Below are 18,506 nucleotides of genomic sequence, written 5' to 3' on the forward strand. Positions count from 1 at the left end.
TTGTCCAAGCAGTTGGGAATGGTTTTACTGCCCGAAGCTTGTTTCCTTGAAGTGAGGAGCAAGTATTCCACCACAAGGACACAAGCCTCTTACAAACAACCCCACTAACGTCAGATGACGGGACACAATGGGAGGCTGGCCGAGGAAGGAGGACTGCAGCCTTGGCTGCAGCATCAGCAGCCTCATTCCCAGGCACTCCTACATGGCCGGGAACCCACAGAAAGCTGACAGGAGAGCCAACCTCAGCGAAAGAATGGAGGGACTGCTGGATCCGTTGCACCAAGGGATGAACCGGATATGGAGCTCCAAGGCTCTGAAGAGCACTGAGTGATTCAGAGCAGAGTGCATACGATGAATGGCGGTGGCGGCGGGCATACTGAACGGCCTGATGGAGAGCAAAAAGCTCGGCTGTAAAGCTGGAACATTGGTCGAGGAGCCGGTATGTAAAGGTGATGGCCCCGATGACAAAGGCACAGCCGACACCATCGTCAGTTTTGGAGCCATCGGTGTAAATAAAGGTGTGACTGGCAAGTCGCGCACGAAGTTCGACAAACCGTGAGCAATACACTGCAGCCGGAGTACCCTCCTTCGGGAGCGAGCTGAGGTCGAGATAAATATGAACCGGAGCCTGGAGCCAAGGTGGTGTCGGGCTCTCACCCTCTCTGAAGATGGTAGGGAGGGCAAAATCCAATTGTCGAAGCAGGCGACTGAAGCGGACTCCAGGGGGCAGCAGGGCACACACATACAACCCGTACTGACGGTCGAGAGAATCGGCGAAGAAGGACTGATAAGAGGGGTGGTCGGGCATTGACAACAGCCGGCAGGCATACCGACACAGCAGTACGTCGCACTGGTAGGTCAATGGTAATTCGGCAGCTTCAGCATAAAGACTCTCGACGGGACTAGTGTAGAAGGCTCCGGTCGCAAGACGTAACCCCCGATGGTGGATGGAGATGAGACGGCGTAAGAGGGATGGCCGAGCAGACGAGTCGACGAAGCTCCCATAATCCAGCTTCGATGGGAGTATGGACCGATACAAGCGAAGCAGGACAGTGTGATCCGCTCCCCAAGATGAACCACTAAGAACTCTGAGGACATTAAGGGAACGTGTACAACGGGCCGCCAAATAAGAGACGTGCGGAGACCAACAAAGTTTCCTGTCCAATGTGAGCCCTAGAAACTTAGTTGTTTCCACGAATGGGAGAACAACGGGACCGAGATGTAAGGATGGCGGAAGGAACGCTTTATATCGCCAAAAGTTGATACAAACCGTCTTCTCTTCAGAGAACCGGAAGCCATTTGCCACGCTCCATCAGTATTGGCTGTCTAGACAATGCTGAAGGCAGCGCTCCAGGAGGCATGTTCTCTGGGCACTGCAGTAGATCGCGAAGTCATCGACAAAGAGAGAGCCTGAGACATTAAGGGGAATGCAATCCATAATTGGATTGATCGCGATGGCAAAAAGGGCTATGCTCAAGACGGAGCCCTGAGGCACTCCGTTCTCCTGGAGGAAGACGTCGGACAATACGGAACCCACACGTACCCTAAACCTTCGATCTGTTAAAAAGGAATCAATAAAAAGGGGCAGGCGACCGCGTACACCCCACCTGTGCATAGTGCGGAGGATACCTCCTGTCCAACAGGTATCATAAGCCTTCTCCAAATCGAAGAACACGGCTACCGTTTGGCGCTTTCGCAAAAAGTTGTTCATGATGAATGTCGACAAGGTCACAAGGTGGTCAACAGCGGAGCGGCGGCGACGAAAGCCGCATTGAACATTGGTAAGTAGCCGTCGAGATTCAAGAATCCAGACTAATCGAGCGTTAACCATGCGTTCCATCACCTTACAGACACAGCTTGTAAGAGAAATGGGGCGGTAACTAGAAGGAAGGTGTCTATCCTTCCCAGGTTTGGGTATAGGAACAACGACGGCGTCACGCCAACGCATGGGGACCTGACCTTCGGTCCAGACGCGATTGTAGGTACGAAGAAGGAAGCTTTTGCCCGCCGGAGAAAGGTATGCCAGCATCTGAACGTGAATGGCATCTGGCCCCGGAGCAGAGGACCGGGACAGTGCAAGCACACGTTCGAGTTCCCGCATGGTAAAGGGGGCATTATAAGTTTCCAGATTCAGCGAGTGGAAGGAAGGTCGCCGAGCCTCTTCTGCCTCTTTCCTGGGAAGGAAGGCAGGGTGGTAATGGGCGGAGCTTGAAACCTCCGCGAAAAAGCGGCCGAAGGCATTGGAGACAGCCACAGGATCAACAAGGACCTCATTACCTGAGGTCAGGCCAGGTACTGAGGAGTGGGCCTTAATGCCCGACAGCCGGCGCAGGCCACCCCAAACGACAGAAGAGGGAGTAAAACTGTTAAAGGAGCTGGTGAAAGGGGCCCAACAAGCTTTTTTGCTGTCTTTGATGACTCTACGGCATTGCGCTTGGAGTCGTTTGTATCCAATACAATTCGCCAACGTAGGATGGCGGCGAAAGGTGGGTAAAGCACGTCGTCGAGCACGGATAGCGTCTCTACAAGCCTCATTCCACCAGGGGACGGAAATGCGACGTGAAGAAGAGGTAGTATGAGGAATGGAACGTTCGGCAGCATTGATGATAACAGCCGTGAGGTATTTGACCTGACTGTCACAACTGAGAAAATCGTCGTCCGGAAAGGTCGCCAGGGAGGAGTAAAGTCCCCAGTCAGCTTTCGGTATGTTCCAGCTCGAAGGACGTGGGGATGGAGTGCGGTGCAGGAGACGAACGACACAGGGGAAGTGGTCGCTCAAATAGGTGTCAGAAAGGACATACCACTCGAACCGACGGGCAAGAGTGGTAGAACAGATCGAAAGGTCCAAGTGGGAGTAGGTATGAGTAGAGTCCAAGAGGAAAGTCGGGGCGCCAGTACTGAGGCAGACAAGATTGAGATGGTTGAAGACATCCGCCAAGAGGGAGCCTCTTTGACAGGATGCAGGAGAGCCCCTAAGGGGATGATGGGCACTGAAGTCACCAAACAATAAAAACGGCGGAGGAAGCTGAACAAGCAGGTGAATCATGTCAGCCCGACTAACTGCGGATGACGATGGAGTGTAGACGGTACAAACGGAAAAAGTAAAGGCAGAAAGAGTAATACGGACAGCTATTGCTTGGAGTGGGGTGGTCAATGGGATGGAATGGTAATAGACATCGTCCCGAACGAGCAACATGACCCCACCATGAGCTGGAATATCGTCCACAGGGGTGAGGTCATACCGCTCCGAGGTATAGTGGGTAAAGGCAATACGGTCAGTTGGGCGCAACTTGGTTTCCTGGAGACCAAGGACGAGCGGACAGTGCAGGCGGAGGAGCAGTTGTAATTCCTCCCGATTAGATTGAATACCTCTTATGTTCCAATGTAACAAGGCCATCGATAGTCAGAAAAAAGGGGGGAACGAGACGGGGGAAGAGCTGGTCACCTCGACGGCCGCGGAGGGCCAGGTTTCAAGGGAACAACGCTACAAGCGGCGGGAGGCGGATCCTGTTCCATCGAGTCATCGCCAGCTGCGGCCGCTGTCCCGGGTTGCGTAGGAGGGGCAGCATCATTTGCCGATGAGAGGCCAGCTGAGCGCCTGGCAGCAGAGCGTCCCAGCGAAACTGAGGACGGCCGGGAGCAGCGACTCACGGATGGAGCGTCAGACGAAACGTGCCGGGGTGGAGAGGGGGATAGAGACTTCTTCTTGGAGGTCTTCTTGGAAGTCCGAGGAGGCACAGGGATGGTGGGCTGGACCCAAAGAAGGTCCTCATGCGCGGGGTCCGTTTTGGAACGCCGGACCTCAGAAGCCGGGGTCCGGAACGTTTCCCCGATAGACGCCTGAGAAGAGGATCGCTTCTCAGGCGGCGGGGGAAGGGAGGGGGGGGGGTGGCCCCTGGGGCAGAGGGGGCGGGGGCCGCGGGGGAGGAGGATTTCAAAGGGAGGGATTTGGGAGGCGGAGGCACAGACCCCGGATGGGGGGAGGAGGTGGAGGGGGGACAGGATAGGGGTGAGGATACTGTGGAAGGAGTGGACACGACTGAGGCAAACGAAGTTGTCAACGTCACGGGATGGAGGCGGTCATACTTCTTCCTGGCCGCAGAATAAGAGAGACGATCCAAAGTTTTGAGTTCTTGAATCTTCTTCTCCTTCTGATACGCGGGGCAGTCTAAAGACCTAGGCGAGTGGATGCCAGGACAATTAACGCACCGAGGTGGTGGGGTGCATGTATGTTCCTCACAAAGAGGACATCCACAATCGCCACAAAGGGGCTCAGCCTCACACTGTGACGACATGTGCCCAAAGCGCAAACACCGAAAGCAGCGCATAGGAGGCGGGACGTAAGGTCGCATGTCGCGCCGGTAGCACATCACGTTCTCAGAGAGAATGTCCCCATCGAAGGCGAGGATAAAGGCCCCGGTGTCGATGCGACGGTCTTTGGGGCCGCGCTGGACTCGCCGGACGAAATGCACGCCTCGGCGCTCCAGGTTGGCCCTGAGCTCCTCATCAGATTGCAGCAGGAGGTCCCGATGAAAAATAACCCCCTGCGTCCTATTCAGTGCCAGATGCGGGACAATGGACACTGGGATGTCCCCTAGTCGGTCGCACGCCTGGAGCGCCGCCGACTGTGTGGCGGAGGTGGTCTTTATAAGAACGGACCCCGAACGCATTTTACTGAGAGCCTCGATTTCCCCGAAGATGTCCTCGATGTGCTGAACAAAGAACATGGGCTTGGAGGTGGCGAACGTCCCCCCATCGGTCCGAGAACAGACCAAATAGCGGGGGAAGTACTTCGCCCCAAGCCGGCGGGCCTGTCCTTCCTCCCAGGTAGTGGCCAAGGGGGAAAGGGCAGGAGAACCAGAACCAGAGAACTTTTTAAAAGACTCGGCCGCAGAGCGACCCGATACATGTTGACGTTTCATCTGCGAAACGTCCGGCCCGATACCACCCACTCCGACCAGGGGCTCTCCCCACGGGCGCCACCCAGCCTTAGCAAGGGCCACCTGGCAGGATGACCGTTGCCGGGAGTCCTGATGCCCCAAGGAGACGGGCATCTACTCCTTGGCCGACGTGGGGAGGGTGCAGCTCAGGTATCGGCAGTACGATCCCTGTGTTGTCAGGGGGCTACAACCTAGAGGGTACATGACGACCCCACCACAACGGGCTGGCTACCGTGCTGGATTTCGGGTGCCATGGAAAGTCCATCATGATCGTAGGTGCAGATGGGGACGCACTATGGGCGTAACTTGTACAACCCATCAGGCGTTTAGGCCCAATTTGAGGAATAGTGGGTAGGGTTACAACGCCGTTACAATGCTGAGTGCCAAGGTCTTAGTGCACGGAGGACCAGTGATACACCACGTAAGGCGTCCTTTCCCAAAAGGCTCGTACTTCTGTAGAATTTTGAAAAATGGAGGTCAAACCCCAAGGGGAACCATCACATGGAAGGCCGAAACGGTTGAAACTCCTTTTAGTCGCCTCTTACGACAGGCAGGAATACCTCGGGCCTATTCTTACCCCGGACCCGCAGGGGGAGGGGAAGGGACTGACCCAAGAGACCCATTCCTAGCAAGAGGAGCCAAAGAAGTTGTACGCTTCTCCAGTTTGAAGTGGGGATGGACATCCCCTATGGCTAGTGGGGTGTTGCTCCTGAATTAGATGGTGCAGGGGCAACAGGGAGGAAAGTGCCCCCCCCCCCTCCCACCATCAAGGGGGTGGGTGTAGTCTTCCAGCTCTGAGAGGTGACTGAGGTTGGTGGAGCTGATGGGGCTCGAACTGTTGTAGCGGCAACATAAGATGATGATGTGCATACAGGATGTAGGAGCTCAAATTTCCTCTTAGCCTCAATGTAGGTCAGTTAGTCCAGGGTCTTGCAATCCACGATTTTCCTTTCTTTCTGGAGAATCCTGCAGTCTGGTGAGTAAGGCGAATGGTGCTCTCCGCAATTGACACAGATGGGAGGCGGGGCACATGGAGTATTTGGATGTGATAGGCATCCGCAATCTCAACATGAGACGCTGGAAGTGCAGCGGGATGACATACGGCTGAACTTCCAGCATTTAAAGCAGCGCATTGGGGGAGGGATATAGGGCTTTACATCACTGTGGTAAACCATCACCTTGACCTTCTCAAGTAATATACCACCATCGAAGGCCAAGATGAAGGCACCAATGGCAACCTGATTATACCTAGCACCTTGGTGGACACATCAAACGAAATGTACACATAGCCACTCTAATTTGGCGCGCAGCTCATCATCAGACTGCATCTATATCTACATCTTCATCTACATATATACTCTGCTAGCCACCAATCGGTGTGTGGCGGAGGACACAATTCGCGCCAAAGTCATATTTCACCCCCTCTGTTCCACTCACCGATCGCGTAAGGGAAAACGGACTGTCTGAACGCCTCAGTACGAGCTCTAATTTCCCTTATCTTTGAATGGTGATCATTGTACAATCTGAAAGTTGGTTGTAATAATATATGCTCTACATCCTCGGCGAAGACTGGATTTCGGAATTTAGTGAGCAACCATTTCCGTTTAGCGCGTCATCTATCTGCAAGTGAGTCCCACTTCAAACTTTCAATGAGATTTGTAACGCTCTTGCAATAGCTAAATGTACCAGTCACGCATCTTGTCGCTCTTCTTTGGACCTTCTCAATCTCTTGAATCAGACCCAACTGGTAAGGGTCCCATACAGACCAACAATACTCTAAAACTGGACGAACTAACATATTGTATGCAATTTTCTTTGTTGAAGGACTGCATCGCTTCAGGATTCTACCAATAAACAGCAATCTAGGGTTTGCCTTGCCCATTAGTTGTGTAATCTGATCATTCCATTTGAGATTATTTTGAACAGTCACGCCCAGATACTTGACAGCTGTTACCGCTTCCAAAGACTGGGAATTTATTTTGTACTCTTACATTAATGGGGATTTTCGCCTTGTTATACACAGTAGGTTGCACTTACTAATATTGAGAGATAGCTGTCAGTCATTACACCATGAATTTATTTTCTGCAGATCCTCATTAATTTGTTCACTACTTTCATGTTGTTGTTGTTGTTGTTGTGGTCTTCAGTCCTGAGACTGGTTTGATGCAGTTCTCCATGCTACTCTATCCTGTGCAAGCTTCTTCATCTCCCAGTAACTACTGCAACCTACATCCTTCTGAATCTGCTTAGTGTATTCATCTCTTGGTCTCCCTCTACGATTTTTACCCTCCACGCTGCCCTCCAATACTAAATTGGTGATCCCTTGATGCCTCAGAACATGTCCTACCAACCGATCCCTTCTTCTAGTCAAGTTGTGCCACAAATTTCTCTTCTCCCCAATCCTATTCAATACCTCCTCATTACTTATGTGATCTACCCCTATAATCTTCAGCATTCTTCTGTAGCACCACATTTCAAAAGCTTCTATTATCTTCTTGTCCAAACTATTTATCGTCCATGTTTCACTTCCATACATGGCTCCACTCCATACAAATACTTTCAGAAATAACTTCCTGACACTTAAATCTACACTTGATGTTAACGAATTTCTCTTCTTCAGAAACGCTTTCCTTGCTATTGCCAGTCTACATTTTATATCCTCTCTACTCCGACCATCATCAGTTATTTTGCTCCCCAAATAGCAAAACTCCTTTACTGCTTTAAGTGTCTCATTTCCTAATCTAATTCCCTCAGCATCACCAGACTTAATTCAACTACATTCCATTATCCTCGTTTTGCTTTTGTTGATGATCATCTCATATCCTCCTTTCAAGACACTATCCATTCCGTTCAACTGCTCTTCCAAGTCCTTTGCTGTCTCTGACAGAATTACAATGTCATCGGCGAACCTCAAAGCTTTTATTTCTTCTCCATGGACTTTAATACCTACTCTGAATTTTTCTTTTGTTTCCATCACTGCTTGCTCAATATACAGATTGAATAACATCGGGGAGAGGCTACAACCCTGTCTCACTCCCTTCCCAACCACTGCTTCCCTTTCATGTCCCTCGACTCTTATAACTGCCATCTGCTTTCTGAACAAATTGTAAATAGCCTTTCGCTCTCTGTATTTTACCCCTGCCACCTTCAGAATTTGAAAGAGAGTATTCCAGTCAACATTGTCAAAAGCTTTCTCTAAGTCTACAAATGCTAGAAACGTAGATTTGCCTTTCCTTAATCTAGCTTCTTAGATAAGTCGTAGGTTCAGTATTGCCTCACGTGTTCCAATATTTCTACGGAATCCAAACTGATCTTCCCCAAGGTTGGCTTCTACTAGTTCTTCCATTCCTCTGTAAAGAATTTGCGTTAGTATTTTGCAGCCATGACTTATTAAACTGATAGTTCGGTAATTTTCACATCTGTCAACACCTGCTTTCTTTGGGATTGGAATTATTATATTCTTCTTGAAGTCTGAGGGTATTTCGCCTGTCTTATATATCTTGCTCACCAGATGGTAGAGTTTTGTCAGGACTGGCTCTCCCAAGGCTGTCAGTAGTTCCAATGGAATGTTGTCTACTCCCAGGGCCTTGTTTCTACTCAGGTCTTTCAGTGCTCTGTCATACTCTTCGCGCAGTATCATATCTCCCGTTTCATCTTCATCTACATCCTCTTCCATTTCTATGATATTGTCCTCAAGTACATCGCCCTTGTATAGACCCTCTATATACTCCTTCCACCTTTCTGCTTTCCCTTCTTTGCTTAAAACTGGGTTTCCATTTGAGCTCTTGATATTCATACAAGTGGTTCTCTTTTCTCCAAAGGTCTCTCTAATTTTCCTGTAGGCAGTATCTATCTAACCCCTCGTGAGATAAGCCTCTACATCATTACATTTGTCCTCTAGCCATCCCTGCTTAGCCATTTTGCACTTCCTGTCGATCTCATTTTTGAGACGTTTGTATTCTTTTTTGCCTGCTTCATTTACTGCATTTTGTATTTTCTCCTTTCATCAATTAAATTCATTATCTCTTCTGTTACCCAAGAATTTCTAGCAGCCCTCGTCTTTTTACCTACTTTATCCTCTGCTGCCTTCACTACTTCATCCCTCAAAGCTACCCATTCTTCTTCTACTGTATTTCTTTCCCCCATTCCTGTCAATTGTTCCCTTATGCTCTCCTTGACACTCTGTACAACCTGTGGTTCTTTCAGTTTATCCAGGTCCCACCTCCTTAAATTCCCACCTTTTTGCAGTTTCTTCAGTTTTAATCTACAGTTCATAACCAATAGATTGTGGTCAGAGTCCACATCTGCCCATGGAAATGTGTTCCAATTTAAAACCTGGTTCCTAAATCTCTGTCTTACCATTATATAATCTATCTGAAACCTGTCAGTATCCCCAGGCTTCTTCCATGTATACAACCTTCTTTTATGATTCTTGAACCAAGTGTTAGCTATGATTAAGTTGTGCTCTGTGCAAAATTCTACCAGGCGGGTTCCTCTTTCATTTCTTCCCCCCAACCCACATTCACCTACTACGTTTCCTTGTCTCCCTTTTCCTACTACCGAATTCCAGTCACCCATGAGTATTAAATTTTCGTTTCCCTTCACTATCTGAATAATTTCTTTTATTTCATCATACATTTCTTCAATTTCTTCGTCATCTGCAGAGCTAGTTGGCATATAAACTTGTACTATTGTGGTAGGAATGGGCTTCGTGTCTATCTTGGTCACAATAATGCGTTTACTATGCTGTTTGTAGTAGCTTACCAGCATCCTATTTTTTTTATTCATTATTAAACCTACTCCTGCATTACCCCTATTTGATTTTGTATTTATAACCCTGTATTCGCCTGACCAAAAGTCTTGTTCCTCCTGCCACCGATCTTCACTAAGTCCCACTATATCTAACTTTAACCTATCCATTTCCCTTTTTAAATTTTCTAGCCTACCTGCCCGATTACGGGATCTGACATTCCACGCTCCGATCCGTAGAACGCCAGTTTTCTTCCTCCTGATAACGACGTCCTCCTGAGTAGTCCCCGTCAGGAGATCCGCATGGGGCACTATTTTACCTCCGGAATATTTTACCCAAGAGGACGCCATCATCCTTTAACCATACAGTAAAGCTGCATGCTCTCGGGAAAAATTACGGCCGTAGTTTCCCCTTGCTTTCAGCTGTTGGCAGTACCAGCACAGCAAGGCTGTTTTGGTTAGTGTTACAAGACCAGATCAGTCAATCATCCAGACTGTTGCCCCTGCAACTACTGAAGAGGCTGCTGCCCCTCTTCAGGAACCACACGTTTGTCTGGCCTCTCAACAGATACCCCTCCGTTGTGGTTGCTCCTACAGTACGGCTATCTGTATCGCTGAGGCACGCAAGCCTCCCCACTGACGGCAAGGTCCATGGTTCATGGGGGGAGGACAACTTTCATGTGATACTAATTTCCTGTAGACTACAGCATCATCGGCAGACAGTCTAATGCCGCTGTCAATACCATCAACCAGATTGTTTATGTAAATCACAAAATAAGGTCCCCGTGAAATATGATACCCTGGACCATATTTCAGGCGTGATGGTTACAGAAACATCCCCCAGTTGTCACGAGCGAGTAACGCCTCTGACTGGGCAGAGGATGCCGTTTTGATGAAGACTGACCCAGATCTCATTTTGGACAATCCCTTCACCTCCCCACGCTTGTCCTCTAAATGCTGAACACAAAAAACTGAGGCCTCATCGTCATGAAAGATTCCCCATCAGCTCTCTAACATACAAGGTACCGGGGTGAATAAGAGACACTGCCATCCTTAGCCTAATGTGCCTCGCATTGTGTGGCCAGGGAGGAGAACAATTTGGAGTCTTATTTCTGTGCACTGAATTGAGCCTGTGAATGCTTAGTGACTGCTGGAGTTTGACCATCAGCAAGAGATGATGCACTACGCTTCACTGCATGTCATCCACCCTGATGCCCACCCACTCTGCCCAGGGGCCCTCCCGCCGGGTGACACCCAGCCGCAGCTAAGGCCACCTGGCAGGATGGCCATTGCCGGGATTCCTGATGCCCCAGGGGGTGGGCATCTACCCCTTGGCATACGTGGGGAGTTAATGGCACAGGTATCAGCAGAGCGATCCCTGTGTGGTCAGGGAGCTATAACCAACAGGGTACGTGGCGGCCCCACCACAATGGTCTGGCTACTGTGCTGGATATAATGTACAAAGAATTCCATGGTCTTCGTTGGCGCACAAAACTACTGCATAGTGGGTGGAGGAAACCACAACCAGGAAGGTGTCCTCACTCAAGAGATGGAGGATGAGCAGGACTGCAATCCACGATGAGAAAGTTGGCTAAAGATGCCAATGCTTGATGGACAAAATGCACCATGTAAGGTGCCCTTCCCCAATTGGCTCGCTCTTTGGGAAAATTTTGAAAAATGGAGGTCAAACCCTACATGGGACCATCACATCAAGGCCAAAAGGTGTGAGATTCCTTTATGTCGCTTCTTATGACAGCAGGAATACCTCGGGCCTGTTCTAACCCTTGGACCCGCAGGCAGAGATGGTGGTGAATGAAGCAGGTGTTATGAATGTACAAATGTTAACTGCTGTTTCACATGGAGTCATAACACCTGTTCTGTTCACTACCATTTCCAACCATCATGGTATAAGTGGTCTGAAGATGGTCACTTTCTGAAAAACTGGCAACCATTGTAAATAAATGTTTTATTGTGGTGGAGATTGTTTTTCGTCCATTTTTAAAGTACTTTTAGCCAGACTGCTGTTTCACTGTAAGAAATGTTCTCAAAAACTTGTGAACCTGCATAAAAATCACATGTGAAGTCATCATCACTTTCATAGACCCCAAATTTTCCTACAAGATGACAAAACTATCCTGGTCCGACATAAAGAGTAAAAAAACACGAATTATCTCTCAATGTGTGTGTGTAGACATTTTAGTTGAATGTAAGCCAATGATTTTAAATAGTTTAACTTATCCATACCACATTTACCTGGACATATGAAAGCAATGTCAAACAATGTGAAGTTGTCAAATGACAACTGCTCCCATTTCAATAATTAACAACACAGACACATGGCAGTGACTTAAGGTTACTTATTGAATGTATGATATGTAAATCATGAATAATTTCTAATCAAATCATGTCAACAGATTTAAAACATGTGAAACATCAAACAAAAACAATAAATATATTTGAAAAATAATATTACATCTAACAAATTTAGAAATATTCATTGAGACTAGTTACAAGTTATTGCTCCTAAATATAGATAACAATATAATACATGCTAAAAATAATGCCTCCATGTCAGGTTCTGCCCAATACCCACCAATATAAGTACCCCCCTGAACACTGTTTTAAACTATTACCCTTACAATGAGGCAGTTGTTAATGGTGTGTGTGTGTGTGTGTGTGTGTGTGTGTGTGTGTGTGTGTGTGTGTGTGTGTGCGCGCGCGCGTAGAGAGAGAGTGGGGGATGCCGTATTGGTATTGCTGTCTTTGGAATGTGGAAGTGTGCAGAGACGGAAGGGGAAAGAATGGGAAAGGACTATGCAGGTGCGATTGCGGGGGGGGGGGATAGAAAGTGTGTGCACATTCGGAACGGGAGACGGGAAGGGGACAGAGGCAGATGGGGACAGGGATTAGAGTGAGGCCAGAAGGGTTACGGGAATGCACTAGTGAAGGTTGAAGTGAGGGGGATTATAACAATGATGAGTATGTTGTAGAAAGATTTCCCTCTTGTGTAATACAGAAAAGCTAGTATTATTGGAAGAGTCCTGATGACACAGCGTGTGAAGCAGTCACTGAAAGTCAATCACACCATGTTAGGTGGCAAGTCTGGCTACTGGGTGGTCCTTCACACCAACACACAGCTTGTTAGTGATCATGCTCATGTACAATGCCACACAGCAGACAGGATGGTTGCTTTCACAGTTGGTCCTGCCTTGGATAGGGTAGCAGAGGTCTGTGACAGGACTGGAGCAGACAGTAGGAGGAAGATGTATGGGACAGATCTTGCATATACATCTATTTCAGAGATATGAGCCATGGGGCAAGAGGATGGGAGCAGAAGTGGAATACAGATGGACAAGGACATCGTGAACGTTGGGTGGGTGGTGGAATACTACTGTAGGGAGGGTGGGGAGGATAGTGTGAAAGATATTTCTCATTTCATGGCATGACAAGAGGTAATCAAAATCGCAAGGGAATACATGATTCAGTTGCTCCAATCTGGGTGGTATTGAGTCATGAGGGGTGTGCCCCTTTGTGGCTGGTTAGTGGGTACCTGGGAAGTGGTAAGTGATTGGGGAGACAAGGTGCAAGAGATTTGTTTCTGGAAAAGGTGGGGAGTGTAATTTTGGTATGTGAATGCCTCAGCAAGACCTCCAACATATTTGGAGGGGGACTGCTTGTCACTGCAGATGTGATGACCACAAGCAGTTTGTCTGTACAGAACAGTCTTTTCTGGTGTGGAATGGTCAGCACCTGTTTAAATGGAGGTATTATTGATGGTTGGTAGCTCTGATGTAGATGGAAGTATTGATGGAGCCACTTCATAGTGTTGTTAAGCCATCCAAGGTTTCCTGCTGTATGAGTATGCCATATAAAGAAATCTATCAGTATTAAAATTTTATGGAATTCAGTTTTGCTTAATTTAGTATAAAACTAATGTTACTCGAAAAATGTATCATTTTCAAATCACAAAAAAAAAAATGAACTTTTGCTGTTATATACATATTGGATGCTGGGTGTCTCTCCTAAGAGCCATCACGCACATTTTCTCCGGCATTCCTAATATTACAATTTTCTTCCATAACAGATAGTTATTTTACTACAGCAAAAAACAATTTTATTAGTCCAGCAATGGACACTGTATTTTTAATTTTATGATTTACTGTCCTTTTGAGGAGTGCACTCCATGCAGTGTTTTACAAGTGAGAAGATTTCATCCATGAATCATGATTCTGGACGTATGGAATATACTCAACTATTGTTGCTGTAACCTTTCGAATAGATTCAAAGTGTTTGGTAGCCAGAATATGACATAATCAGAAGTCAAAATGTTCCTAATACGGTAAACAGGATGGATATTTCAACAATTCATACTTTAAATACTATAGTTTTTCCACTGTACCAGTACCTTTGTGGCTAAGCACATTATTTTTAAGTTCGGTGCTTCTTTTCCACTCAGGTCACTTCTCACAAATATTTTCATTCACTTGGGTCAGAAGGTTTACACAGTATTTGCAGGTTACATACTTTTTCCTAGTACGTCTGTAGTATCAGCTATTTTAAGCACCTCCAATCATCAATGGCCTTGCCACCGTGGTTACACAGGTTCCTGTCAGATCACCGAAGTTAAGTGTTATCGGGCTGGGATAGCACTTGGATGGTTGACCATCCAGTCTGCCGAGCACCGTTGGTAAGTGGGGTGCTCTCAGCCCTTGTGAGGCAAACTGAGGAACCACTTGAGTGAGAAGTAGTGGCTCCAGTCTCGTAAACTGACATATGGCCAGGACAGGGGTGTGCTGACCACATGCCTCTCCACAGCCACATCCAGTGACACCTGTGGGCCGAGGGCGTCACGGCAGACAGTCAATACCACTGGGCCTTCATGGCCTGTTTGGGTGGAGTTTAGTTTACTTTCTTTTTCAATCACCAATCATCATTTACTGTATTATGCAATTTCTTGATGTTTTCATTTGTGGATGCAATGTAGCAATGCCCTTTATGTGTGTCATATTCAATAGAATTTTAGCCACATCTGAATTTAGCTGTTTATTAGTTGAAAAGTAACATGCATACTCCTTAAATACTCTCATCAACTTCGCATGAATTTCCATTGGTAATAAAACATCCAAAACAGAATTTTATGACTGTGTGCTGTATCAAACGAAAATTCTATCAAGAAAAATGATAAATTATGAGTCATAATTGCTGGCCAATATTTACCCTTAGTAGACGAAATGAATGGTACTGCCAACAGATTCACATAAAAAACCACACTATGTAGGTTTCAGAAATAATAAATGGAAGGGCTAGTCACTTAGACCCCATGATGAGGCAGATCCAACTGCCATGAGGAAGAGCTTTATCTACCCTCATCCCCATTCTTGGTATTTCCCATCTCAGGTTCTGAGTGATCTACACCTCCATTTTAACTTTCCCCAACCTATCCCTATACCTCCCTTAAAAAGGAACTATTAGTTTCAAAGCTCCATAATGTCTCTCTCTTACTTTTATAATTGTCTAACAGCAGTACCTTCTGGATGTAAGTATTCATCAGCAACTCTGTCCCATAATTTATTGGTGTTCCCAACTATCCATTTGAATGAAACATATGAGAACATTATGAAAACTAGAGATTGGTACCCACCAGACAGCAGAGACGCTGAGTCGCAGACAGGCACAACAAAAAGACTACTAAACATTTACGTCAGAAGGCCTTCTTCCGAAACAGACAACTTACACACACACACACACACACACACACACACACACACACACACACACACACACACACACACCTCATAAAATCTCTGGAAAATGTGGAATTAGAAACACCCAACACACAAATACAATATTCTCTCTTAAACTAAGGGAAAAGTGTTTAAAAATTCCACAAACATTGTTAGGTCATACCTGGCCAATTCAGAAGGCAGAACAGAGTTAAGTATGAGTGAGAGAGCCCCTGCATCCAGTCCACAGACAAGACCAAAGGCACGCAGCAGCCGTTGTCTGATCGACCAACGCACTTCCATTTGGCAGAACTCTACCAAAGTCAATACACTCTGATAGCGATCAGCAGAGAGCATGAGCTGTGACACTGCAACATCTGCATTTTTCTGTACAACACAAAAATGTAAATTTGTACGCACTTTTATGTTTGAACCCTTCATCTGAATGACACTACAATTCTGAGACGTCACAAATCAAATGTTCATTTTCAATCTTCTTCTGCTACACTAACTTCCATTAAAATTTCAGCACACAGAAAAAGAAAAAAAAAAAATGGTCCACATTAAACCACATTCTGAGGCTGTGTAAAACTAGGTAACAACAGCAATTAATATTGCAGAGAAATGATATACACAAATTCACACAAAGTCCTGTATTTTACAGCAGCAAAAGTCTGCATTATTGCAAGTGTTCATGCTAAAAAGTAGCCAAAGTGAAAGCTTGTACTAATATGCCTTGTCAACATCAAATGGTACCATATCAAGATGTGAATGAATCCAAACCAGGCAGAATGTTCAGACCCACAAATGGATTTCTTGTAACACTGCATTTAGTCTTGTTCAGGGCATGTCTTCAATATTACGAGAGAGCAAGATTTCAGGAGTGCAGTTTTTTGTCAATATGTATTCATGCATTTAAGTAGCAGCTGTTTGTATGCTTAGCTCAACAACGGAGATCCAAATTATTTCTTTGACTGTTATCCATAGAACTTCATAAGGCTCGTAATGAGGGACTTTAAAGTAACAGAAGGAAGAAATTTAAGTTAGAGTTCAATGTTACTTTGACAATGATTATTAGTGGAGGAACACAAGCACAAATAGGACAAGGTAGAAGAAATTGGGGTATCTCCTTTTCAAAAAAAAAAAAAAAAAAAAAAAAAGGGGGGGCATTTCAGCAGGAACTGGCAGACAGTTAAAATTTGGGCACAATGTGTACAAAGTGGTGGGGTAGCGCCTCTCAGCAAATGACAATGGCTAAAAAGGCAGTGCCCAATACGCAACCAAGTTAAAATAATCTCTTCCTGGCGGGGGGCTGAGAGGAGGTCATCCATGGCATTGGGAGAGGCTCAATAGGCCGAAGCTTATTCCCACGAAGGGACACCACCTCCGGACAGACGGCAACGCAGAGATCATCATCAGAGGGAATATAAGTATACGCATGTTGAGGTATGAGGACTGCAGCCTTGGCAGCAGCGTCAGCAGCCTCGTTTCCTGGCAGACTGACATGAACAGGGCCCACAGAAACATGAACATGACACTGGCTCCACCAAGAGTGAGCAAGCGACAGTTTTCCTAGATCTGCTGCACTAAGGGATGAGCAGTGTACAGTGCACCTAGACTTTGGAGGGCACTGAGTGAGTCTGAGTAGAGGACACAATTGGAAAGGCTGTGTTACCGGATGTACTCCGTGACCTGATACAAGGCAAAGAGCTAGGCTGTAAATAATGAGGAGTGTGCCGGAAGCTGATATCAAAAGACACGGATGCCAATGATGAAGGCACACCCGACCTCACGGTCAGTCCGAGAGCCATCAGTGTATACAAAGGTACTATCACGTAGGTCGTGAAACTGGAGGTGATAGACCACGGTTGGAGTAGTGTCCTTAGGAAAGAAATGAAGGCCGAAGTTAACAAGGGCCGCTTCAGGAAACCAAGGTGGTGAAGGGTTCGCACCCATTGGGACAGCTGCAGGTAGTGTGAAGTTAAGCCACCGGAGCAAGTTGCGAAAGCGGACTCCAGGAGATAACAGAGAAGAGGAACAAGCCCCATACTGACGATCAAAGGAGTCATCAAAGAAGGAGGCATAGGAGGGATGGCCACACATGGCAGACAAATGGCATGCATACCTACTGAGGAGAAATTCACGGTGATAGGACAGTGGAAGTTCAGCAGCTTCAGCATACAGATTCTCAACCGGGCTGGTGTACAAGTCGCCCTTGGCCGAACGGATGCCATGATGGTAGATAGTGTTGAGATGGCATACGAGAGATGGACATGAAGATGCATAAACAAAGCACCCATAGTCGAGTTTCAAAAAGACAAGGGACTGGTACAAACAGAGGAGGGTGGTTCGATCGGCACCCCAGGAAGTACCATGGAGGACACATGGGAGATTGAGGGACCGCATACAGTGGGCTGCCAGGTACAACACATGGGAGGACCAAGAGAGTTTCCTATCGAGCATGAGCCCCAGAAATTTCGTGGTTTCAACAAATGGAACGGCAATAGGCCCAAAATATAAGGATGGTGGGAGAAACCATTTGCGCTGCCAGAAATTCATACAGACGGTTTTGACAGTGGAAAAGCAAAAGCCACTGTCGATGTTCCAGGAGTAAAGACGATCAAGACTGCACTGAAGATGCCACCCAGAGAGACAGGTCCATGGAGAACTGCAATAGATGGCAAAAATCATCAACAAAGAGAGAGCTGGAGATGCCCGGCGGGAGAGGGGCCATTATAGGGGTAATGGCGACAGCAAAGATAATGACGCTCAGGACCGCACACCACTTTCCTGGATAAAGGTGTTTGACAAGGCAGAACCCACACGCACCTTGAAAACTTGGTCTTGTATAAATGCCTGAAGAAAACAGGGCAGGTGCCCACAGAAGCGCCACGTATAAAGAGTACGGAGGATACCAGTTCTCCAGCAGGTGTCGTAGGCCTTCTCCAAATCTAAAACATGGCCACAGTCTTGGATTTCTGCAGAAAACCATTCATGACATGCGTGGACAAAGTAACGAGATGGCCAACTGCAGAATGCCGCGCTCGAAATCCATAGTTCGTTAGTAAATGGCGAGACTCCAGCCACTACACAA

General features: G+C 47.0%; 1 protein-coding gene across 1 annotated transcript in view; it reads right to left on the reverse strand.

The window, feature by feature from the left end:
* LOC126201236 (NCK-interacting protein with SH3 domain) overlaps positions 1-18,506 on the reverse strand; it is a 104,483-nt gene that overhangs the window by 23,736 nt on the left and 62,241 nt on the right. Inside the window, exon 6 of the mRNA XM_049936770.1 lies at positions 15,597-15,799. Within this exon, the coding sequence (XP_049792727.1) occupies positions 15,597-15,799 (203 nt within the window). The remainder of the gene's footprint in view (positions 1-15,596; positions 15,800-18,506) is intronic.

Source organism: Schistocerca nitens, chromosome 1 (genome assembly GCF_023898315.1).
Source record: "Schistocerca nitens isolate TAMUIC-IGC-003100 chromosome 1, iqSchNite1.1, whole genome shotgun sequence".
Lineage (NCBI taxonomy): Eukaryota > Metazoa > Arthropoda > Insecta > Orthoptera > Acrididae > Schistocerca > Schistocerca nitens.